At 42.4% G+C, this 25,193-nt stretch overlaps 1 protein-coding gene across 8 annotated transcripts in view; it reads right to left on the reverse strand.

Moving 5' to 3' along the window:
* PIK3AP1 (phosphoinositide-3-kinase adaptor protein 1) overlaps nucleotides 1–25,140 on the reverse strand; it is a 44,655-nt gene extending 19,515 nt beyond the window's left edge. For 3 of the 8 annotated variants that reach the window (XR_001873513.1, XR_001873512.1, XM_017807095.1), the window contains exons 1-5: nucleotides 24,678–25,140; nucleotides 14,403–14,819; nucleotides 2,795–2,943; nucleotides 1,800–1,944; nucleotides 187–329 (exon numbers count right to left, since the gene is read on the reverse strand). Coding sequence is in view for 6 of the 8 variants with exons in the window: in XM_017807095.1 (XP_017662584.1) it covers nucleotides 187–329; nucleotides 1,800–1,944; nucleotides 2,795–2,943; nucleotides 14,403–14,819; nucleotides 24,678–24,876 (1,053 nt within the window). In the remaining 2 variants the exon portion in view is untranslated. Of the gene's footprint in view, nucleotides 1–186; nucleotides 330–1,799; nucleotides 1,945–2,794; nucleotides 2,944–6,155; nucleotides 6,244–14,402; nucleotides 14,820–20,526; nucleotides 20,634–24,316 lie in introns of those variants that run through there. The other 5 variants (XM_017807101.1, XM_017807099.1, XM_017807098.1 and 2 more) reach the window with 5 other exon arrangements.
* Between the last annotated feature and the right edge of the window lie 53 nt (nucleotides 25,141–25,193).

The following is a 25,193-nucleotide window of genomic DNA, read 5'->3' on the forward strand; positions in this document are numbered from 1 at the left end:
GAAAAAGCACCCATGCTTTCACTAGAAGGGGGTGTTAAGGTTACGTGATAATCCCTAAATAACCTTGCATTTCTTCATTTCAGAAGAGCTACTTCATGGCAAGCATTTTTACTTATGCCCACTTGTCTTAGCCTCTGAAAGAGCTGGTTTCCAAAGCACAGTTTCTGTGTTTGCTAAAGTCATTACCTGGCACATGAACTGTACGGGGTTGGCTGCATTAGCCAAAAGTCTGCTGATTTCCTCCATGTCCGTGTGGTAAACGACACTTGTTTCTCCCACCATCAAGTCCCCTGAATATATCTGCAGAGGCACTGTCCCAGAGGTTAAATCTTTGAAAAGAAAGAGCAGAAATCACCATTAGAACAAACAATGGCCATGAGTTTGCATCAAATACTGTGAGGATAGGAGTTTGGATATACTGCCAGATGGATACCAAAACAGTTTCTGCTGTACTGAATTCATGAAGAGTCATAAAAAGAGTCATGATCTTGGTCTGAACACTAGGTAGAAAAGTACTTCTTAACTACCTTCTTTATATCTATGTCAATGCACATAGCCTGTGACCTGCTAAGTCATCTGCTAACAGTAGACTGGACCATTGATGTGAGCAGTACTTCACCTCAAATTAGAAAGCCTCACATCTCTCCATCCCTGGCTTTCTCTGGAGATCTCTTTAAAGCCATGCCATAAAATACAAGAGAAGGTAGAGAAATCTGAAAAGTCACTGAGAATTCTGCAACATCTGTCAGCCTCACTAGTGTCTGAATAAGATCAATTTAAAAGAATTCCAGCTTTGCAACTTTATCCATGCATAGGATTTTCTTCTACCTGCACTTTGAGAGCTTCTTGATTTTTTGTCTAGTGTGTATTCATAAGTCTGGACTTTCTCTTTGAAACACAGATATTTTGAATCCCACTGAAATTAATCTTTCCCTGTTAGCAACTCAGGAAATGATGAAACGATTACAATCACACAAGAAATGAATTAAAAATTATTTCTCTTACTGTTAGAAACTGCAGAGCTTCACTTGTACACTCCATCATGTTTATAATTCAAATACAAGCTGGTTTTAAGGTCTGTGTTTATATTATAAGTCTTGATTTAAGGCAGATTAAATTGAACCTTTATATGTGGGTGAGGTCACCTTCTTTAAATCAACCCACCTCACTGACTTTATGGGAGTTGCTATAATGACTATTAGTCTCTATTCTCAGAGCTAGAACAATGACTCTTCAAGAGGACAGAGCAAAGTAGATTAAATAAAATAATACTGGGAAACTACTATCAATCTTTAAGGTTCTGAAATCATGCCCCTAAAGTTTAGTAAACCTAAAGTTTAGACAACCTTCAGTTTTGTAAATGTAAATATCTAGAGTGACAGAACATACATAAATTAAAAGGCAAGCCAGAATAGTTTCAGTTTTGATCACAGAGATCATTACACATTAAGGTGTCATAGTCATGCAATTATTTAACTAGCACATTGGTACCCTGCCAATGCTAATGTGGTGGTGGTCATCACACACAGTTAAGTTCAAAGTGCTTTATCAGCTTCAAGGTGTTTCCATACTGCAACCTACTGCTGCTGGGGAGAAAACAGAGCCCCCAGGCAATAGTATCTCTCAGCTCCTCATCACAAAAGTATCACAAAAGATGAGAATGCAAGTTCAAGATTTTCTGGCCTCCATTTTTTCTGCATTGCAACCTTTGCCCCTCTGGCACTTCTCAGGACAGGCAGGTTGAGACAGAAAGGAAGCAATGGAGGAAGGAGGTGGGGAAAAATCTCAGTCCAGCTTACTTGGAGCCTTCAGAGAGATTGTGTACTCATTCTCCATCTCGGCCAGCACACGCACAGAGGATGCATTCTCTGGAGAGAATTCAACTTCAGTTTTCATTTCACCATCTAGTTTACATTTCATGATAATATAAACTGTTGTCTGCACCTAAGAGAAAGGGCATTACAACACACAGGTTCAATAACATAAAAATACTTACTTTGTTAAGTCCATTTTCTTGGAATTTTGTTGTCACTGCAACTAACACATGAATTACCATCTGTCACTTTCACAGTCCTGAATGGTTTTCAGGAGCACCTTCTAGCCATGGACTAACTGGGCAGGTGGCTTCTGTTACAGGTTGCACCAGCACAGATATATGCAATTAACAGATAAAACTCTAGATTTATCAGATAGATTTATAAACTGATTAAAGCTAGATTTATAAAATTATTTACTTTCAGCTCTATCAGTCTCTTCACTCAAGCAGCACAGCTACATTTTAAACAGAAACAAAAGAAGAAACTTAGACTCTTTCCATCTGGGGAGATGCTATACTAAGAAGTGCTGTTTTTCAGACAAGAAGCCCTGATCCAAGCTCTTCAGAGTCACTTATGAGGCACACACCAGAACTGTCATACTAGACTGCATCCAAGCTGTGGAGTTAATTTGTTCATTACAATCACCTTACTCCATTTGCCACCAGAACAGAGGAAGGGAAGAGTGTGAATCTGCCTCGCAGCACACAAGCCAAGCATCTGTGTTAATGAGACTGTCAACCAGTGACATTGCAGCCTCCACTGCACTGAGCACTCCATGTTACCAAGTTATTCCTGGGCCTAGGGAACCAAGCTCATGAAACAGAGACATTGAGGACAGGGGGTTGAGAGGGAAGGAGACAGAAAATTAATTCAGGACTAATTCCCAGGCCTGTAAAGCTGACCATTACAGAGCAGCATAATGGGTTGGAGACACAACACACGGTAAGAACATAGCCCAAGGAGCAGACATACAGTACCCCACATTGTATGCGGTCAGGCTGCACCACTGGGTGGTCCCCAGTGCTCTTGGATGATCTGTGTTCTTCACTCATGGCAAGTCTGTGGAAGTGAGCTGGATTCTTCTCCTCTTCTGTTTCTGTATCAGTCACAGAGTCACAGCCGGAGTCTAAAATAAAGCATGGAGAGTCTTGTTACATCACTCCCCTTTGCTGAAAATGCCTATCACACACATCCATCCTGAGAAACGGCCAGGGAGCTAGTAGGGTGGATTTCTCTCAAAGATAAAAGGGGATCTAGCTGAAGAAAGGGAAACTACAGAGCTTCCTCTTTTTTCCCTTAAGAGGTTTTCCAGGGAAGATTCACAAAGACATAAAAGTGGTGGAATAGCACTGAATATGCTTACAAAACAAACAACAATGCCACTCTTTGCTGAGATGCATAGTCCCCTCTTATGTTAGATAGGAAAATTAGTATGTGAATGTCTAATGTAAGAATGATCGTCAGCTGACTCCAGCTGCACTCTGATACACTGTAGGATGGCCAGCAGCCTTTAGTCTTCCTTTCCTAAAGTAAATGATGAAAACGAACTTTTCTGTCATTTCAGTGGCATCTTTAGTTTTCTCAACCCTGCTTATGCTGCTCACCCAAACTCCCAAGTTCATTATTGCATAAAAAAATACAACATGAGGCAGTAGTATGAAGGGGTTCTGTTTCTTGAGCAACAACTATAAGCTCCAGTATCTATACAAGAGCAAAGCTGAAATGTACCAGAGCCTTTGCATCAAAAGTAACAGCACTTTACCTGAATAGTCTCAAGAGTAGAAGAAGAAGTAAACGCATGTAAGCCTACAATAAGTGTGTACAAAACAATGTTCTCATTCCCATTTCCCAAAACCAGCATGGATATTGATGGAAGTGCAAACAAACTGAATTGATACCACTGACTGGAAAAAAAACAACAACCCTAGCCAGAACTAAAATAGATTACTTACCCCTGCCAGGAAATACTTTTCTCAACTAGAGAAAGGAAACAAAGCGAACACTTTTTTAGCTAGTTTCTACTTCTTGATTCACATGGTTCCCACCAGGTTTTTTCCCCTCTGTCTCCCAGAACATGGGGTGAAAGTCACTGACTTCGCCTTGTCAGAAGACTGACATGAATTCTTAAAACTATCTCCCATGACCAAAATTTCCCAAACTTTGGAAAACTGTGGAGCGGTCAAGAATTTAAGACAATGTTTTGGAAGTTATTTGTTATTTACTACTTAGTATAAAAACACATCTGTAAAAAGCAGTACAAATTATTTACTAGATAAAACCTCAGATTTGGACTGACAGAGTTTTTTACATTAGTAAGAAATGTTCTATTTAAAATGCTCACTCCTGAGGAGAAAGACCTAAGTGACCAACCATGCTGTCTAACCTGTGGCATCCACAGCGTGAAGCTGTCAAGAATTCTGATTTTACTCAGAATCTCTCAACCTCCAAGTACAATAAGTTTCCACAAATCAAGAGAGCCAAAGTTAGTAAAAGCAGGCCACCACTAGGAGTTCATGTCCTCCTTGTTTCAAACATTGAAGCTAGAAGTCAGTCAGGAATTTAAATTTAGACTTCTTCATTATTATTATTATTATTATTATTATTATTATTATTATTATTATTATCAAAGACTTAAACTTAAGATATTTGAAATTCTTTGTCACACACTTTTTTTTTTAATATATATTTTCTATACATTTAAATGGGATTTTAGGACTTATAATAAATCAACTTCACTTTCTGGAGACAAGTTTTAAGCCACAAAACTTTAGCAAATCATTCAGTTGAAATTTTTGTCACAAACAGTGGTGCACACACATTTTAAGTATGTGAAACTCTCCACATAGCAACTAAGCCTACTCACATGAGTACAAGTAGATTGCTGCCTTAATGTTTGCTGTAGAAAGAATGGAGCCAAAACTTTACAGCTCTAAAGTTCAAGTAAGGCATCACCACTAATATTGACATTTCTTAAACAAACCTAAAACAATGCATGTAATTTAGCAAATGGATTTTAATACTGCACCAACACAAGTCTGAAGATTTGACTAAACAACTACTTTGACACAAGGCTAAAGGCTGTACTGAACGTGGTCTTTCAGATTTTTAAACAGTGGTACCAAGTATTAGAGAACATAACTAAGGCTTTATATTCCTTAACTCAATATTTTAATCTATACTGTTCAAAGTCATCAGCTGCAAGAGCCATACACATTTTGGGAACCCTTCTCTGAGAGAAACATGCACTACTCCCACCTGGGAATACCAGGCTGCCCAGCTGCACACAGGAGAAAATACAGCACTGGTCCAACATCCTTCCCTTACATTATAGTTATCACGTCAGATATTTGGCATATGCAGAGCAAGATGTCATGTATTTTGGGGAGGAGAAGAGGCAACTATTACTAGAATAGTCTCTCTGTAATTGCTGTTGGTTTCTTCCAATATGACTAAATCAGAACGACTAAGCTCACAGCAGATGAGAGAGCTAGTGATGACCAAATTACAACAAAACATTAATGTTCTTGCAACATATGCACAAATGGACACTTGCCAGCATCCTGATCCTCAGGGTATCATCCCCAACCCGATATGGAACCATTAGTGTGGTAATTTTTACCTCATTTGGCCAACATGGTCCTTTTCAGAGAAAAATCAAACCTCAAGCTGTGGATCTCAGCTACAACATCTACAGTAAGCACGGAGAAGACAGGGGGCAAGGAGAGAACAAGCCCCTGGGTCTCTCTGCTTTAATGATGTTATTTGATACTAGAAACAAATTAACAAATTAACAGATAAAGAATAACTAGAGCTTTTAGGAAGTTCTGGCACTGCCTGACCCTGTCCTGCACTTCCACATTCTTGTAACAGAGGTGGCTACCCAGAGGTCATATGTGAGCACAGAGCTGTTAGGTAATACAGGAAGAAACAAGCAATGTTAATCAGTAATTGGATTAACAGCTGAAGGAACAGGCATTCTGAGTTTCGGGTATGAATTACTCATCTGTTTTTTCATTCAGAAAATACTGAAATTGCAAAGTACCAAATTCCCACATAAGCAGTGAAATGATCCTATGATTCATCTTGCAAATTCCAATCACGTACTACTGACTGACTCATGAACCTGCAAGAATTGGAAGAGGAAACCATCCCATTACATTCGATAATATCCATGCTCTAAAGCATTGTTAGATCAGGCTTCCCACTCAATAAGATACTTGAGTAATCACAACCTATTTGCATATACAGATTCAGCAATTATATTATTACAATAATACCCATATTGGAGAGGCCATCACTGAGGAGATCAACAGACTTATTAGAAAGGTAAGCGAATACCTGAATTGAGCTTCTCCATGAGCAGGTGCTGTAGGTCAACAGCTCGTGGCTCTGCCTTTCTGTTCCCCTTTAAATGGAGGCTACCTCAGGCCTCACTTGACAGTCTGTGAAATACTTGTGAGAACAAGCAGCAAGCGGAGGAGATGCGGTCCAAAAAACCCAACCACATTTCCCCTTGAAGAACATGCCCCCCTCCGGGAAGTGTCAGTGGCTGAGCTGCAGAGAGCAGCCCCACGCCCTTCTTGCCCACCCTGCAGAGCTCCCTGCACAGCTGCCCTGCAGAAACTCACCCCAGAGAAAAACCCAGGGGAAATGGAGGCATGGACATGTGTTTCAAGAGCCATTTAGCACTTTTAGAAGCTAACATGAAGCAGCCAGTTATTTTGGCCTGCTGCTGTAGAACCCGCACAGCTCGCTCTATCATCCATTTCCTCCTGGCTAAGCTGGCAGGCTATCGGCATGGAGCCAGCAGCTGTGGTTTTTCACAAGTCAGCCCTTACACCACAGGACACGTGAATGCTTGGAAGGAGTCAGCAGTCTGTCCAGATCACTCTGTCATCCAGACAATGCAAATGGCACAACTGGGCAACAGTGTGTCTCTAAGTTCTGCCTGTGTGGACCAACTCCCAGCTGGCATCTATGAACACTTCCCATTCTGTCCATTGACCAGGTGAGACAACTACCTCTCATGAGGCCTCAGACTTCACCCCAGTATGCCCAGAGCAAGATGGAAGGCCCTCAAAGAGAGCTTCTGCTTTTACTTGAAGCTTGCAATTGGCCAGTCTCCTTTTCCAAATGCTAACAAGGACCTAGTCTCCCAGAGCAACGCGAGCTGCATTTGCAAGAAGAAGGCAGAGCACCCCCCAAAAAGAAAGTCAGGGAAAGCAGGGAAAGTTATGTTTCATCATGCTAACCTCTTTATCAAGGAGATAAACATTCATGAGTGAAACATCTTGTGATAAGCCCTCAAAACTGGGTTATACTGTAGCAACATTTCCCCTTTCAACAGAATGGAAAGAAACAGCAGAAAAGCAGCAATTGAGAAGAACAAAACACAGGAAAATGTAAGACTTTGTAAAACTTCCCCTTCTCTCCAAACCCCTCATCCCAAGCAGCAGCACAGCACCTACAAACAGATTTTCAGTTCTACAAAGAACATGGTCATGTTTCATATGTCGTGTAAAGCTGGAAACTACAATAAACTATTTCTCATTTACCATCAGGAAATAAGGTATATTTTACTATGTAAAGTTCTGCTGAGGGTCTCACAGGTCTAGTGGTCAATTTATGACAGGATTATGTGTACAAACCTAAAGAACTAGCTGGGGTGCACAGGAACAGGACAGAGGCGGGAAAGAGTTTCTGAGGAGGAAGCAGGGTTCTGGCCACCCAAACAACACACATTGAGTACATGACCAAAATCTAAAGAAAGAGAGGCTGGAATAGTTAATTTCCCTCACCTATGCCAGAAGGAGACAACACATACTGACAAAGCGTATGCATGACTTTTGAGAGTGCCAAGAATCACATTACATCCACCACTGATTCAAGTTTTCCTGAGCAGCCACAGATAAGAAACATGAACATCCAACTTGCCAATTCAGTATCTCTTCTTGTCATATCTCCTTGTTTCAGTTTAAGCAGAATGTGTAACACTTGAATGACAGAAAAAACACTCCCTGTAAAAGCCTTCAAAGCTGGAATTCCACCATAGAGAGGTGGGTAGCTGCTTTGGAAACATTCAATGAGGAGATCACTGTTTGACTGAAGGTGTGGTTCTACAAATGGTTTCAGTAGATTTAAAACCACATTACTGAAACGGAAGTCCCACTCTCCCTCTCCTTCAAATTGTCTCTCTTGGAATACCACCCTTGCAGTCCAATGCCACACCTAATTATCCAGACAGATGAAAGGTGGAGAATGAGGCAGACCACTTTTTTTCAGCACTCCATGCTAAGGTCAGCCTATGCCACTGATGAAACTTCCCCCTGGGAAACTCAAGATCCACTGTTATTCTCAAGTCACCTTTGAAAATCATGTCAAAAATTTTCTGAGGTAATAACAAACAGCCATGAAAATGCTACAAAATGCAGTCCTGGAAACAAGAAACCATCCAAGCGCCCAACAAAGGTCTTTGAACCTGAATTCTGTTCCACGGATCTCTTCAGACCCGCTCTGTAAAGCATCTTTGGTTTGACCACACACTTCTGCAAAGATTTTTCAGAAATCACTGCAGCTGTTCCAGACTTGAAAGAAAGTGATCAGTGATGGTCACTGGGCAAGTGTTTTAAAGCCTTGCAGTTCACATTGGCAGATACCCAGAACTGGTTTTAGACACTACCATAAAGCAACCTGTGAGAAGATTATCAGAACCACAAGCCACAGAGAAATATTAGTATTTATGATGTGCATGAAGACTATTATAGCCTGACACTTCCTAACCACACCAGTCTCTGTACTTTACTATTTTTGGGCTATCATTTTATTGTCTCTGCTTAGAAAACTTGTATGCACTTATGCTAGCACTGCTTGAACTTTATACTGTCATGAAAGACAAGCCATGAAGTACTGCTTTTAATGTGCATAAACTAGGACTTTATGAAACACCTTGATGACAAACAGTTCATCCATCCTGCAGCTGGGAAGACTGTTTCAACTGCTTGATCCCATTTGCTACAGATGGATAAGGACATTCACACATTATCTCAGTATCGCTTGGGGACTTAGTTAAGGGTTCTCCAGTTGCTTTAACCAGATCTCTGAAGTCTCTGTGTTCCCAGCATCAGTCATTTATACCCACACAAGCATCTGCAATGAGAGGCATGCTACCAGCATGTTCTCTCAACCTTAACTCCTGTGCAAGGGCATCAGAGTTTCCTGTCCTTGACAGGTAGTGAGAACCAGCCAGGCTGCCGAGCTCCCATATAACAAAGCGGACTCTCATTTGCACCCAGAGGGCTGACTAATACCTCACCCGTTCCTCTTCAAAGAGCAGGGGCGAAGAAGTGTATCCTTCTGTTTCAACACAACAGAGAAAAATACAGTTTTAAGAACTCACTTTTTCCCCTTCAAAGAGGGATAAAAAGGGGGCAATGGAGGGAGGACTGCATACTACCTCATGTCTTCAAGGTCATTGCAATAAGATGGCAGAAATAAATGCTGAACGTAATTATCTGAGATATGACTACTCAGAACATATTCTTCCACAGAGCACTAAGAGCCAGAAGTAAACACCAAATGGCAGTTCCTGCCAAACTTAAAAATTCCTTGTGAATTTAAGTCTCTAGTCCTAAATGGCAGCTATTAGCAAAAGTTAGCAATCAAATAATTACAGAAGTGTCAGGCTGAAGAGAATCTCCTGCATACTAAAACTTCATCCCTCTGGGCTGAGACACACTTGAGAACACTTCATGCATCTGTCCAACCTGACCTTAAATTCCGAGTAGCCTATTACAAGGTTGCTTTATCTTTACAGCTTGAGTCCAGCACAGGACCACAAAGACGATTATGGGACCACAGGATTTTTCATAAGAGGAGAGGCTGCACGAACTGGAACTCTTCAGCCTGGAGAAAAGAAGACTCAGAGGGATCTTATATTGATAAGATAGGAGAGAGTGAAAAAGAGGTACACGGACTCTTCTCCATAGTGCCCACTGACAGGAAAAGAGGCAATGTGCACAAGCTAAAACACATGAAGTTCCATCTGAACACAAGAAAACACTTTGTTAGTCTTGAGGGTGGTCAATGCTGGAATAGGCTGCTCAGAGAGGTTGGGAAGTCCTGCAGAGTCCCCACCTGCAGAGAGATCCAAAACCCAACTGGACATGGTCTCAGGCAACCTGCTTTATCTGACCATGCTTGAGCAGAAAGGTTAGGCTAGATAATCTCAAAAGGTGCCTTCCAACCTGAATGATTCTGTGATATGCTCTCAAGTTTCATTTGTGGTTTCATCAGTGCAACAGAAGAAAGCCAGGGATTTAATTAAATTCTTTGACATGAACAGGAGGGAGAATGATACAGCTTGTGCAATTTTTGTTATGTCATTTCCCTCTCAAAAAAGCTCACTGCCTTGGTCTCTGGCATCTCTCAGTGAGCCCCTCACTAGGTGGAGCAACATTCCAGCTCTTCCTGATCTACAGAGCTCTGGAAAAATTCTCATCTTCCTTCTAACTGCCCGCTGTCCTCCATATTCACCATACAACTCCTTTTACCCACTTCTGACCCACAAAAAGTTTGCTGGTACTCATCTTCTGTTCTTGTCTGTTTCACTGCACAAGAGCTCTGCACAGCCAGGGCTGCACTTTTCCTTCAGCAGCACAGTGCACAGCTGCTGTCACATTCAGGTATCACCTTGGCAATCTCAGGCAGATGACGACTTCCCTGTATTTTTACCTGCAAGAATCTGCTTGGATACAAGTTCAAAGTCACTGATGAATTAATAAATGCTTTGGAAACATCAGCTTTTAAAGTAAGAAATTTGAAATGTTTCAAGACAACATAGGTATGTGGCTGAAATAAACAGAAGCAATTGAAATGTCAACTGAGCTTTGATAATACATGAGGAAGAGAAAGGTCACTGACTTCGACTGTGTGGCACAGATTCCCAGCTGCTTAATGCACACAGCACAGCATGGTGTGATATCACAGGCCAGACAAGAGGGATAAAGTAGCAGGGTAGTCACTGCACCTGGCTGGTGACTACACCCTGCCAGACCCAAGCTGGCTTGTACAGAGACATCCTGAGCAAGGATGTTTCATCTACAGAAAAGGAGGCTCAGGGGAGACCTTACCACTCTCTACAACTACCTTAAAGGAGGCTGTAGACTGGTGGGGGGTGATTTCTTCTCCCAGGCAACATGCAATGGGACAGGAGGAAACAGCCTCAAGTTGAACCTGGGGAGGTTTAGATTCGATACCAGGAAAAATTTCTTCACTGAAAGGGTGGTCAAGCATTGGAATAGGCTTCCCAGGGAAACAGTGGGATCACCATTCCCGGAAGTGTTCAAGAAACTTGTAGATGTTTACAGACATGGTTTAGTAGTGGACTTAGCAGTGTTGGGTTAATGGTTGGACTCAATGTCAGAGATCTTTTCCAACCTTAATAATTCTGTGATTTCCATGTCCTTAGCACAGCTATTGCATAACCTGAAAAACTTCCCCAGAGATAACAGGAGTGCCTGCAAATGCAAACCTTCGTGCCCTCTGTATTTTGCCAGAATTGAGAAACTGTAGAACTGAAAATATCCCATCAACAAGACAGCAAGAGTCAGTGTCAGCACAGTTTTCAACAAAGCTAGATGAGTGCTTCCTCATTTCTGAATTCATATCAAACTAATAAAAATTAAAATAGGTTTCAGCATGTGATGTCTGGGGGTGTCATGTTCCCATGATGCCCTAAACTGCAACCAACAGCTGTACTAGAGGCAACAGCACAGCCTGAGCAGGGCCAGTGTGCAGCCTCAGCAGAACTTGCCCTCACTGTATCCTGTCTCACATGCCCCAAAAGCTCAGGATTCAGCAATTAGGAAGCTGAAGTTCAGCCATTTTAGCATCAGGCTTAGTTTTTCAGTGTGTGCTGACACTGCTGTTAGAAGTACTGGTGAACACACGTGAAGAGAAGTATTTCCCAGAGAAAGACAACCAGCTCCAAATAACGTCAAACTTTCTCTGCTAAGCACTGTAAGAACTGAGGGCTGCCTTTCTCAGGAAAAGTTCACAGTCTGCTGTGATTTAATTAAGACCTTCTAAGAGCCCCTGACTTCCTCTAAAATCCTAACAATGAAGTCCTGGGAGCAGAGCACAGGTTGTGTTTCTCTTTGGGAGAGGTCTGCTGTCACAAACACTTGTACCTTAAGTCACTCATGCTGGGGCTGGCTGCAACCAAACCGAAAGGCAGATTTTTTTTTTTATTACCAAACAAGAAGAAAGTTTTCACAGTTTCACCCAAAAAGGGAACTATGTACACCTGGGGCTGACTTCTCCTCAGAGGAAACATCAAAACATTTGCATTTGAGGCCATTCACAAAACGTGGTCTGTAGAATCATAAAATGGAAGAGGTCACAGAGTCATTTTTTTCCCTACACAGAAGTAGGATCTGATACATTCATCCAAGTACTTTGGCCATGAAAGTAGTCCATCTTTATTAGGTTCTTCCTTCACAAGAGTCAGCATGAGACCAGATGGTTTGCCTTTGCAACTGCTCTTTTGTGCACGGTGCAGGCAGGTGACAGCTCTCATCAGGTGGGACTCTCATAACAGTAACAGAAGTCCAGAAATTCTGAATCTTTGTGTACCAAACTATCTGGAACATGCTACAGTAGATTCCACAGCAAACGAGTTTGGTTTTATCTTATTTTTTTGTCTCAGTCAAATATTTTCTAGATTCGCTGAAGTCAGTTTGAGATCAATGTATGCTTATTAAAGTGAGAAAACAGAAAATAAGCTGATTTTTTTTTTGTTATGTAGAAACAACAACAAAAATCCAAAGCACAATCTCGCCTTCAAAACAGCATTTAAGTAAAGCTAAAGCACAGTTCTTTTCAGCACATGCTAACTTGCAGCACGGATAGCACCTCTGGAGAAGGACTCTACGTCCAACTGTGAAAAGTCAGACTGTAGAGCCTTTCCCTAAAGAAGTTTTGACACAGATGTCTGACAGGCAGCCCACTAAATTGCTGCTCAAAATGCAGCAAGCCTGAAGAGACTGGTGAGAGCTAGCTCTGGGAAAAGATTTCAGGATCAAGATCCCTTTGTATTCTCACACACTCTTCAACTACATGAGAACTTACTCCTAGACCGGCATAAAATAACTCTGACAATCCTCAGACATATTAAGTAAAGCCACTAACACTCACATCCAGTGAGATGTTTAAACCTCCCCAACTTTGAATAGCATATTGAAAAATCAATAAAACATTAGTGCCATGCTCCAAGTTTGTAGAAAAACAGTACGTAAACTTTTGCTTTTGCTAGAAAGTGAAAGAAAAGCTAATTTAATCTCTGTTCAGTTTTATTTTTCAGAGTATAAAAGTTCAGCCACTGTTTTTTGTTTTCTTCCAGACTGAAAGCAAAGGAGCCAGACTACTTTAGTTCTAGGCTATACCTTGGGAATCCAAGATGGTTTAGAGGTGTGTGAAAGAGAAATGCAAACTTCAGTTTATGCAGATTTTTAAAATTTACTAAGAAATATGTTGTGATCTAGTTACCTGAGAATGACATCTACAGCATAATCCCTAAATTATCTTCTTTCAGGGGGACCGTTTCGGCCAAGATCACGACTTGCACAATTTATTTTTACAGTGATAAATTTTTTATCGTGGATATTCTACTTGTTATCCCAGCATAAAGCATCTTTATGCACAAAACACTAGACACACTAGAAGACTGCACTGCCTCATTTATGCCAGAAACAAATCTTAGTTCGAGATGTAACTGCAAGATTCCAACCTTACTAAGGCTGACAAAGAATACTATAAACCTACATATGGTAATGTCATAAAAACACCTTGACCAGGACGACTCCCCAGAGCTCTCCATCTTCATTTCAAGAGAAACAGAAAGAAATACTACACGCTCTAATAGAGTTTTAGAAAGTTCCGAATCAATTAAAACTCAGTACACTGGGCTTCTATAATCTCCAGCTGTTAATAATTCTGTGCTAGTTACAAGGCGATCACTTTCAGACTGGTTGTATTATTTTTAAGGCCATCAGTGCAATTCTCAAATTAATCTCTGTCTTTCCATCATAGGTAACAAGCTAATCTGTTACCATGTGGTTACACCTCTGATTTTACACCCACTGCTATAGAATACATATTAGACAACCTTATTTTGGTTCTGGTATGACAGAAAAGTAAGTCTTAAGGAAAAGATAATTCTTTTCCTTAAATTAAATACATAGAAGACATTTTTCCAGTAATTTGGGTCAATAAATTTCAGGGCACAATATTTACAGGCAGAACACTAAAGGTAAAGTATTAATTTTTTATTTGCTTTCAAAACTAGGCACCTATGACAACCTCAACTTCTGAAGTTCTCTGTGAGTCACTGGTAAACTTTTCTGAATTAGGCACCAACTGACCAGGCATAGAAAAATCTGCATGTAAAAATTCCTAGTTTACAAGAGTTGCACAATGTGCTTTAGCTTTCTATTTCAGTAAAGAACATTAACAGTGTTAAAATAAGAACAATGTATCCCCTCCTCCAACTCCTGACCAGAAAGCACAACTTCATGGCTACCATCTTACCTTCTGAAATAGCCTTCTTGACAGCTGCAAGGTAAGCATCAGGCTCATCATCATTTGTGAGTTCCTGCCACTGAGACCAGTCCTTGAAAAAGGTCAAATAGTCGTCACAGTCCGTAACACCACAGAACAGCTTGACTACTTTGCACGGGGGCCATAAAGCTTCCTGAAGGCTCTGCAGGACGTGAGGAAGATAAAAACTGTGCACGAGCTCTGCAGAAAGCAAAAGGATGATGCTCCGACTTCTGCTGAACAAATCCAGCTCCTGGGGGGAAATGGCAGACTCGCCTTCCAGTTGGTAGGTCAGAATCCGATGCTTTCGAATGTGCCGAGTAAAGAGGAAGAGGTTCTGGAGGTACTGACACCATTCAGCAGCGTCACTTGCATACACAATCAGCACATCATATTCTCCAGGGGTTCCTGTACAGAGGCAAGATCACCACAGAAAAAAGATTAAATTCAAAGCATGAACTGACCCACAGCTTTGCAACAAAATCCCCACAGCTCTGTCTCTATAATTCCTGTCAAAAGCTACAGAGCACTTCAAAAGAACAGTAGTTCTATCCAAAGTGAGGTGTTCACAGAAACAGAGGAATTCTAAGGGTGGATGAACTCCTACTTGCATCTACTCCACCAACATTTAAGTAGTTTTCTCATTCTCAAAAGACTCTCCTACAAAGAAGAGTGTTTCCTATGTAGTTTCAAGTGAAGCAAACTACATGTCGAGATTTACAGATTTAAAGCATGTTGATGGAAAATAAAAAACCACAAAAACCAGACCTCCAAAACAAACTAGCTTGAAAAGGGGAGTTCACCTTTGTGTACAAAGTTAAATCATTTTAGGCAAGGAGAGGCTCTGTGCAACACAACTGCAACCATCCTCATTACATGATCAATTAGATGATTAAGTGGAGCATACACTAAACAACACACCTAAAATAAGAAAGTCCTTTATTTAAATGAGGTCCCACCATGCGTACAGGAAGTCACTATGGCTTCCATGGTGTTAGACATTTGCTCTCATTGCAGCAGAAAGCAAACTGCCTGCAAAGTATACATGCAACTTACGGTACACCAGCCCCAGTGCTCACAGAGTAGCAATTCTGTCATTCAGCCTTCAGGCATTTTGCAAGCCTGCATTAGAGTCCTTCCCCCAGAGCTGTCATACAATGGTTTCCCAACAATTTTGGCAAGATAAACCCTCTCTTCAGAGGGAAAGAATAAATACAATAGTGGGGTCATAACACAGCCCAAAATATCATCACCAAAGTTAAGTTCTTCCATAATTCTCTAGAGCTGGCTTCTACCTACAGACTCATACATTTCTGTGCTGTGGAACAAAAGCATTTTTAAAACTGCTACCAGCTTGCTAAGAAGAGCAGATGCAGACTGAACCAGCAGGACATGATGCAGTGCTCTCCCACCAATCCCAGGAAAACCTTTAAGTCTAAATTTAATTTTCCCATTTACCTGGGAAGAAGTTTACCCAAATTTGAGGTTGCAGCTCTAGTCCCATGGTAGATTTCAGAGCTGAGCATTACAAATCTTATTAGCAAATTGTCTTCTTCTAATTCCAGTTTGACTCTTTAAAAGTGTCATTTCCAACCCATATCCATCCAGAAGCAAGCAAAGGCAGATTTTTCTAATTAAAGTCAAAGGCAATGCCTAAAATTTGGCATGCCAAAAAGAGGACCTGCAGAGAGTGAATTTACCAGAACTGAAGATGACAGTTTTGCAGTGAGCATATAAAAATCCAACCAAAATTGCACAGCCTCCAAAGACTTTATTCTACCACCTTCTCCAGAACTTTCATTAAGAAATTAAGGCTGAAATTATGTCTAGGCTGAGGGACTCCAGCCCTAAACTATACAATTAGCAGCTTTAAACTGTAGTTCAACAAAAGTGATACAGTTGAGAAGTAAAGCATGGAGATGTGCTCTGTGCTCAACAAATAGTGTTATGGTTACCTGCATAAATGGGAAGACTCTAACAGTGAAAGGATGATGTCCTAGCTATGGAGAACATGGACAGTGCAGTTCTTTAGTATTCACTAGGACCACTGCACATTTCTGAGCAAACACAGCTCCTGACCCCAGATGGAGGCTTGTAGGAGACAGCATTCCCAAAGGAGGGAATCCAGCAAACTCATAAAGCAGCCAAAAGAACTCAAAACCTTGGGACCTTTAAATTAAGAGTGCAGAACTGCTATGAAAAAAAAGATGGCTTTCACACCAGTGAGTGCACCACTATTGACAAAATATCACAATGGTGGCTGAACACCACCTGACAAAGATGACAGAATCACATGAGCAAAAACAAGAAAATCAAGCAGAATTCAAGTGTTATTCTAGAAAGGGAGATGTTCCACAGACTTCTGCTTGCACAGTCATGTGCTGATTTACGTGCAGTACGGAGGGAAAGGACAGCACAACTGTCTGCTGAGAATGGAGCCCATGCATTGCATCATGGTCAGCCAAGCCCAACCTCAACAGATGGGGAGGCCACACAGTGACCCTCTGAGGGGTGCCCAAGGCTCCTAAAGTCCTGCCCCAGCACTCTCTGGGAGAAGTCTCACCTCTAGTCTCTGGGAAAATCAGTAGTGGCCTCCCAGGCATTTTAATGTTCTGTAAAATGGAACACCTAATCCTATCATTCGTCTTTAAAAAGTGCACAGCTTCCACAACTAAACCTGTTAGCCAACAGGCCCTTCTCCAGCCCTTCAATGAAAGGAAGCAGCTGTGCTTGGAGACAGGGTGGAGGAGCCACTGATTTTAAAAATGCACTGCACTGCAGTGGCACTAAGTATCCGAGAAAGCCTCCATTCTCTGCTATGTACACAAAAGATGCAAACTTGACAGACTCACTGCAAGTTCCCTGCCAGAGCAGTGCAGCCTTTGCATTCAGCAGCAAGGAACTTCACTCAGTGTTTAGGAAAGGTACTGATTCCCTAACTAATGCTGCTCTACGGGTGCACCATTCCCCTTAACAGAGCTGTGCCAGCTCTCCTCAGGCCCTCTTACGTCAATTCCTACAGCCTTCTACACTTACATGACAAACTGAGGAACAGTGCTCCTAAAAGGAGAACTGAGAAATAAAATTACTGACTCCATCTTTACAGCCAAAGAAACACTCTATGTTCATAAGTAAAAATACTGGAAGTGGGTCTTGCAGAGCTAAATAACCTTTAGTCAGCATTGGAACTGCTTCAAATAAAACAAAAATCTAGAAATAACTTCAATTGCAACATTCTCTTTTAAAAGAAAGATGACACAGGAGTCACTTTCCTGGATCCCGCTATTATTTGTCTAACCAAATTGCTCCCTTTGCAGCACCAACTACTGTCCAGTCCTCATGGAAAAGTGTAATGAAGAATACAAAACATTTTTTTCCACAATTCTTCACACATCAGTTACAGAAAAATTCACAGAGCACAGTTCAAAGCACAATGTATACTCTGCCTACTGTACACAGATAGGGAAATACCTAGGTGAAAACCAACCATTTTATTTCCTTAAACCTTGACCTTAGATGCTTTGACAATGCTTTTGACAGGATGGTTTTGGAAAAACAAACAGAAGGAAGTTTTCAATTAAAGTCAGAAATATATGAAAACTATATAAAATAGCATGATGATGAAAGACTTGTGCCAGCTGACTATCTCAATAATCTTTCACACTCTCAAGAATAATCTAGTTTAAATTTTAACAATACCTTATTTCTACACTCCTAAACTTAGGGTATTAAAATTACTTTTGCCTCCATTTACAAAGTATCAGCACTATTAATAACATTGCAGGGCATATTTATTTATTTCATAGAAAATCATGAAGATGCAGTTCTGTTGCAGTTTGCAATGATAAACCATAACCTTTGTACTCCTTTTCAGCTGTAACTGCCTCTTCAGTGCTTAGTTTCACACTCTACTATACAGCAATAATAACAGAGTGATGAGATTACAAGCCAATATTGTACAAATGCCTAAGACCACTAACTGAGGGGTAAGGCCCACAGACAAAGAACACAATACAAAGCTTTCCCTAGCTTACAAACTGCATGCAGAGCGGAAGAGGATGAAACAATTCAGTAAAAATCACTGGAGCCCATGGCAAGAATAGACGTATCCTATAGTGATAGACTGTGTCATGCCCTCATAGTCCCTCCCTGAGAAGCAAACAAATCAAGCTCATCTTCAAACTATGTCTGAGAGTAGTAAGGTAACAGTCTTCAGGTTAAGAGCACACATGGGATAATGGTTTATGGCCACATCATAAGGTTCTGATTACCATTGAAATAGATAAAGAATACTGCGGGAAGCTGGCATATCAGCTCCGGGTAAGACTACATCTTACAATATCAACTGTTATTATCTACTATTTCATTCCACAAGCCAAAGGGTTTGACCTTTTTCAATTTACAGATCATAAAGTTTTCAACTGTACTTGTAGGTCCCATAAAGAAAATTCAGGGCCTGTAATAATACACAGCTTTTCTGTGTCATCTTTCACATACCTCTCATAAGTAGATCATGATTTCTCATTGTCCACAGATCAGGTAAAAAACTGAGACACAAATCCTTTACTCCAGTTCAGATGATCACATACGGTGGTGAGCAAATCTATTTTCATCTGCTAGAAAAAAGCCACCTCCGATTCTACTACATAAGAAAAGCATTATGCAGCCTGCTCCAGTTTGGTTTGAGATTACCGTGTGTGGAAAATACACAAATATTGCAGTCCAAAATAAAAATCCCTCTTCATGAAAGGCAGTTGCCTATGGTATAAATAAGGTGTCTTAATAATAAAATTCTTTAAAAGAGAGAGCACTTCCAAGAGGTGATAGAAACTACTGGTGGGCCATTAAGAGAAGTCCTCAGCACCTTTCATATTTTAGCGTCTGAAGTGTGTGTATTTAAGTGATGTATGAGGAAATAAATGCCTTCTTTGCATAGATGGAATGCAAAGTAATAGTGATCACTTGCAATAATTATTAACATCCTAGTGAGACTTCTTACCTTGACTGGAATAGAAAACCTTCACTTTAAATAAAGTGCTGCAAACAAACAAGAGGAAATAGCAGAATCAAAGCAGATAAAATTTCTGCAAACCAAACTTCAGCGATAGGAACACGAGATTTGCATATGATATGTTAATCTACAGTTGTTCTATTTTTAAGAGTCTCTGTGAAATCACCTTCCATTTATAAGGAGAAAAGTAGTTTTGCCCACAAGTCTCCTGAGGCCTCCGTTTAGTTTATTTTTACATCACAAGGAGATACGGGCCAGTGAAACGCAAACGTTACTTCACACCCTGAGAATGGCACGTTTTTCCTTTTTTAGAGAAAACATACACTTCCCTGCAAGAAGAGGAACTTGCACACTGGGCATTAGCAAGACTTACACAATACAGGCCAAACCCCTTGTCCCCTTGAGTTTACAACTCTGTTCTAGGTAGCTTTGCCTGCACATATGTTAGCTAAAACATTTTCAATTATGGCAACCTAGCTCAGTTTGTGATCCTGAGACACTATCGCAAGGGGCACCAAGTCATACCCCCAAAAGGAAGCGCAGTGCAGGGGGATAAAGCCGTATTTAGGAAGAACTGACTTATCTATAAAACATCACAGAGAAATACATGAGCAGTAAAGACGGACCGGGACAGATTCCTCTACAGAACACCCTCCCTTAGAGTTCGCCGATCTGCCAACCCGAAGTGCGTTTAAGACGCAGGACAGCTCTGCCAGCACCTGCCCTGAACTCAAGCCAAGTGAAGCAAGGCAAGGTAGAAAGAAAACAGCGAACAAAGGAGCCAGCGTTGCTCCGAAGAGCCCCGGGGTTCCCCTGACCTCGGGGAGCGGACCCTCCTTCCCCTCTCCCCAGCAGCGGGGCGCCCGGGGCGCGCAGAGCAGCGCAGCAGCTCCGCCCCGCCGGCGGGAGCGGGCAGGGCTCCGATACGCCCCGAGTACCGGCACCGAGCGGGGACAGCCGCTCCCGGACCGCACCGCACCGCACGGCCGCGGGGAGCCCTGGCCCGCCGGGGCACAGCGGGCACAGCGCGGACAGCGTGGCGGGACCGGGCGGACGAGCCCCGCCGCTCCGCCCGGCTACCGGGCCGGCAGCCGCGGCACCTACCGGGGGTCGCCATGGTCCGGAGCTGGCGGGGAAAGAGCTGCTTCCCTTCCCTTACATCGCCGGCGGAGCGGCGCAGAGCGTCCACCGTGGTGGCGCGTCCTCGCCCCCGCTCGCAGGGGGCTCGGCCCGGTCCTTCGCCCCTCCCGGCCCCGCCTCCCGCCCACCCGCCGCGCCGGGGGCGCCCCCTGCGGAGCCGGGCACGGGCCGCTCCCGCCCGGCCGCGCGTCGCCTTCCAGGGACTCGGAGGGACTCTTCCCAAAGCAGGGAAAGACACTGCCTTTCCCAGATGGCCAGGCACATTGTCCATAGGTGGCCGAGGAAACAGCGCTACAACGAGGAAAAGTTATGTGTTACGGTGATACAGAAACTCCGTATCCTTAGTCACGAGAAACTGGGAGAAAGAGTTGTGGAAAAGAACAAGCGAAACCTGCCTTATGCATACTGCTAACTTAGGTTTTGACTTCCGTCTCTAATGGGCAAGGAAAACTCCTAGGGGAAAAGCAAGTTGTTCCATGTAGAACGAAGCAGCTTGATGTTATGGGTTTTCATCTAGAAGATGCTGCCTTTCAAATTAGATTTACCAAATTCTGTATGACTATGCTCATGTTTGAGTACATAGAAAATAAGCAATGGAAGGACACTGTTAGAGTCAAAAAGCAAGATTCAATTTATTAATTTTTTTGCTGGAGGCAAAGCACAAATTCTGCCTATTCCTTTGCAAATTTAGAAAAAACACTCACACTGATTTGGATTCCAAAACATTTCTTTGCCAAGCACCACTGATGCACTTAGCACAGCAAAAGCAGACTCCTTATAATTTGTTTTCCCAGTCAAGGCAGTCATTCTCAAGCAGTCAGGTGGACATTCTGAATGCAGCTTAGTGTCACCAACACCAATGTGAGAACTGAGCTGGCTACGAGCAGAAAGGAACCAACTCTTCTACTAATCAACTCTTAGAAGTTGGTCAAACTCTCTTGTTACCTCCAAATCATTCTTTACTCAAAACTCATTTTAAGTTTACGAACTGTGTGCCGCAGCCTGTCTTCCAAAATCAGTGTTTGCTCTCACGATAAGGAAAAACCAGGACAGAAAGCACTGTCTGAGCACAGCCTCATGAGAAACTTCAGGTATGCAAAGAAGAAACCGTAACTTTCCCATCTGAATCATCCTAAAAACACACAGGAGAATAAAGAACACATGGGCACTGGAGAAACGTGCCAATGCAGAACCTACTTGGGATTTATCTGAAGGACAAAAGTTAACTAAATGAAAACTAGAGTCTCTAGCCAAATTAATTTACTATTATGGAATAGTAAACATATATTAAAAACTATTGAAACAGATGGATAACCACATGTATGACTTTATAATTGTTCCACATTATTTGATTTGTAAAGCTGTTTATCTTCTAAATTCCAATATAAAAAGTTAAAAAGAAAATCATCTCTCTGATGTTAGATGAGGATTTCAACATGATCTTATGAAATGAGCTTTTAAATTCTTTCTCTCTTTAAAGTCTTGCAGTATCACACAAAGGGCTGGCAGAGTTACCTTCCTGCTTCGTGGGAACCCATGGGGCTTATCCATAGGTATCAGCGTCACTTAGGATGCCATGCATTTTATTTAACCAATGCAAGCCCACAGGAAACCTCTTTAAATTTCCCAAGTCTCTAAAGTCAAATTAATGAGTCTCCACAAATGAGGCAGTGAAGTAACTGCCAGCATGTTGTTTCAGCAACCTCCACCTAAAAACTCAGATGATAAATCAAGGGAAAAGCTCCTTCACACCCTAAAACATTAAACTGGCCTAAGGGACACTGCCACTAATCCAAATGGATTAGAGGAGAAAAAAAGGAGGAAACAGAGGGAGCTTTTCATCCTCCCTTGCCTGAAATTGACTGTGCAACTCTTTCCTCACTTCAAATGACTGCAGCATGTAACCACAGCTGCATTTGCAGCATTATTCTCAAGAGTCTGTCTTATCCCTGTCCAAAGAAAAGGACTAGACTGCTTTTTCTAAAGACATTGCTTTTTTGCTAGGTACTTATGAGGGGTTACAATGAAAGGATTCAGTAAGTGTTTGAATACTCACGCTATCTCTCTTCACTTTTTTTTTGGCCACAAAAAAAATAGGAAGAGCAGAGACTTCTCACGAAAATGTTCTCTTCCAAGATGAACAGGTCACCCTGCAGCCTTAACAAAAGAGATATGGCAGCCAAGGGGAAAACTGAAAAGACCTATGAGGAACAGGTGAGTGGAGCAAAGGAATTCACAAGCAATAGCATCCGGATTTGCTTGCTTTTTAGATCCCAGAATCTCCCCCTACTGCCCTGGGGAATTCAAGAACAAAACAGCTTTCCCTTCCAGGTCATCTAAACACCTGCAGGCACAACACAGGGGAACACACTTAGACAGACACACACTGCTGAAGAGAAGCTGCTACACAGCACAGGGAACAGACCTTTACTGGCAAAGGCCAGGCAGGAAAGGGAGATCCTAACCAGATGAGAAGCAAAGGGAGTCTAAAGCAAACAGTCAGTAACTTCCCTGGTTCCTCACACCAGTTACTTCAAACAGCAGGACTTAAAAGAAGGACAGTTTACCAGCAATGGCTGCATGTCTTCCTTTCTGATGCAGACAAAAGCACAAGTTTGCTGAGCTTTGCAGATGAAGCTTGCAGCTGTACCTTACTGTAGATGGAAACTAGAAAAACTAAGAAATATTAGTTCCTGGAAACGGTTTCCTTTCTGCAACACAGCCTCGTGTTATTCCATACAGAACAGGGGCAGGTCAGGTCAGGTCAGGGACATCTGAAAACAAGCACACACATTTAACCAGCTCTCAGCTGAATGTCCTTTTTCTACACCACAGGTTATAGCACCTGTACAAAATTACAGGATCTTACAGTATAAAATACCACTACAAGAGCTGACTTTTACTTCCCCATGAGTGCAAACGTGGCACTTTCCAGAGACACCAGCAACAGGAATGCTTTGCTGAGCACAGAGCCCCACCCAAGTGTGTGTGTTCATCAGGCACTAGGAGAGGGACAGAACCCCACGTAGCAGGAACAGCAATCTTTGGAGATCGTGAAGTGCAGAACGCTAGGTAGGGGAAATGTAAAAGCATAATGCTTCCTACTTACTACTGCTCTTTTTTTACCCTAGCAGCCCTAAATCAAAACTTTCAGCACAGGACTCTCTTCTTCCTTTGCTCCCAGCAAGTTTTATAGCACATTCTATCGAAGAGAATCAAGAAAAACCTCATCACAAAGACAAGGAGAACAGAGAGCTACAACCATCAGAGCAAACCTTCAGTTTTACAGAAAAAAACACTTCCCTGGAGAAATGACTAACTTAAAGCCACAGCCACCTTTTGCCCATACTCCCAAAAGCTCCACCTAAGCTCAGGCCTGGGTCTTCAGCATTTGCTCGAGGTATACCTGTTTCATGCCCTGTTTCTAACCTTGCCTCTTTGAAGCTCTTCAAGCCTTTATTGTAAGCAGCCTTAATTCACACTCCCTTTCTGTCTCTCTCTTATAGGTTGTCGCTTTAGGACCACAGTGTTACTTTTACCTTAGTCCTTCTTCTAGCACCATTTCCCCTTGTTCCTGTATGGATTCATTATGGTGTCCCAGACCTGGTTTGTTACTGTAAACTGTCAAACAAGAAACCCCTAAGACTCAATTTGTGAGCATTAGGAAGCAGGCACCCTTTATCATCAGCATGGAACACATAGGGAGGATAGCTCCTCTAATCTTGTGTGTGTCCCACAGCTAATATTTACTTACAATTTTACATATTCATCAAATGGCTTACTTATTCACGACTTCTCTCATAAAGTTCAAACATATGTTAATTAGCTCTAAGTTGTTCGGAAGGCCTTGTTTGGTCGCTAGGGGTCTCTGGTGGTCGTTTGGAACTTGAACTTCACTTGGACTTGTCCGTTGAGCAGCGCATTAACAGCCGGTTATAGAGCGTCTTTGTTCAGCATCTCTTATCAAAAACTGGATACTCGTGTTACCACTACTTTAAATAAAACATTCATAAACTTGCTTTTTTCGCAGTTACCCTTACAGAAACTTACATTGCAAACACCCGTGTAAAATTACTGAACAATGGAGAATTATTGCGCTTGGAATTATAGCTCACTTTTCCTGAGACTACCGATTAATCTCGTTATCAGTAGCCAGCTCTGTCTTCCGTGTTCCAGCCACGTGGGGCTGCGCCGCGTCGGTGAGGGCTCTGCCAGTACCGGCTGCCCACAGCCACTGGCATGTTCTCCTCCCTGGAACAGCCTCACTCTTGCTCCCCAGGACTCTCCGAGCTCCTTACTCCTGCTCCCTAGCATTGTACTTTCAGTGACGGCGTTTAAAGTGGATTACAAGTAGGCTGATCGGTCTTAGGTGGACTTAAGTCTTCCAGTGCCGTATGGGCGCTGCCGGGTCCCCAGGCCCTTCTCTTCCCAGGTCCTGCTTTTGCACCCTGGGCAGCCGTCCCGCACTGCGTGGAAGCGAGCGCCGACACGAAAAAGGCCTTCTTCTCTCTCCCTACCCCGATGCCGCCACCGCGCCCCGAGGCGCCGCTGCCCGGATAATATGGCGGCGGGGCGGGGGCGGGGCCGCCCCGTCACGGTGCGCGCGCACGCACGCAGGCGCGCGGGCAGGC

Source organism: Lepidothrix coronata, unplaced genomic scaffold, assembly GCF_001604755.1.
Source record: "Lepidothrix coronata isolate B3197 unplaced genomic scaffold, Lepidothrix_coronata-1.0 Scaffold17, whole genome shotgun sequence".
Classification (NCBI taxonomy): Eukaryota; Metazoa; Chordata; class Aves; order Passeriformes; family Pipridae; genus Lepidothrix; species Lepidothrix coronata.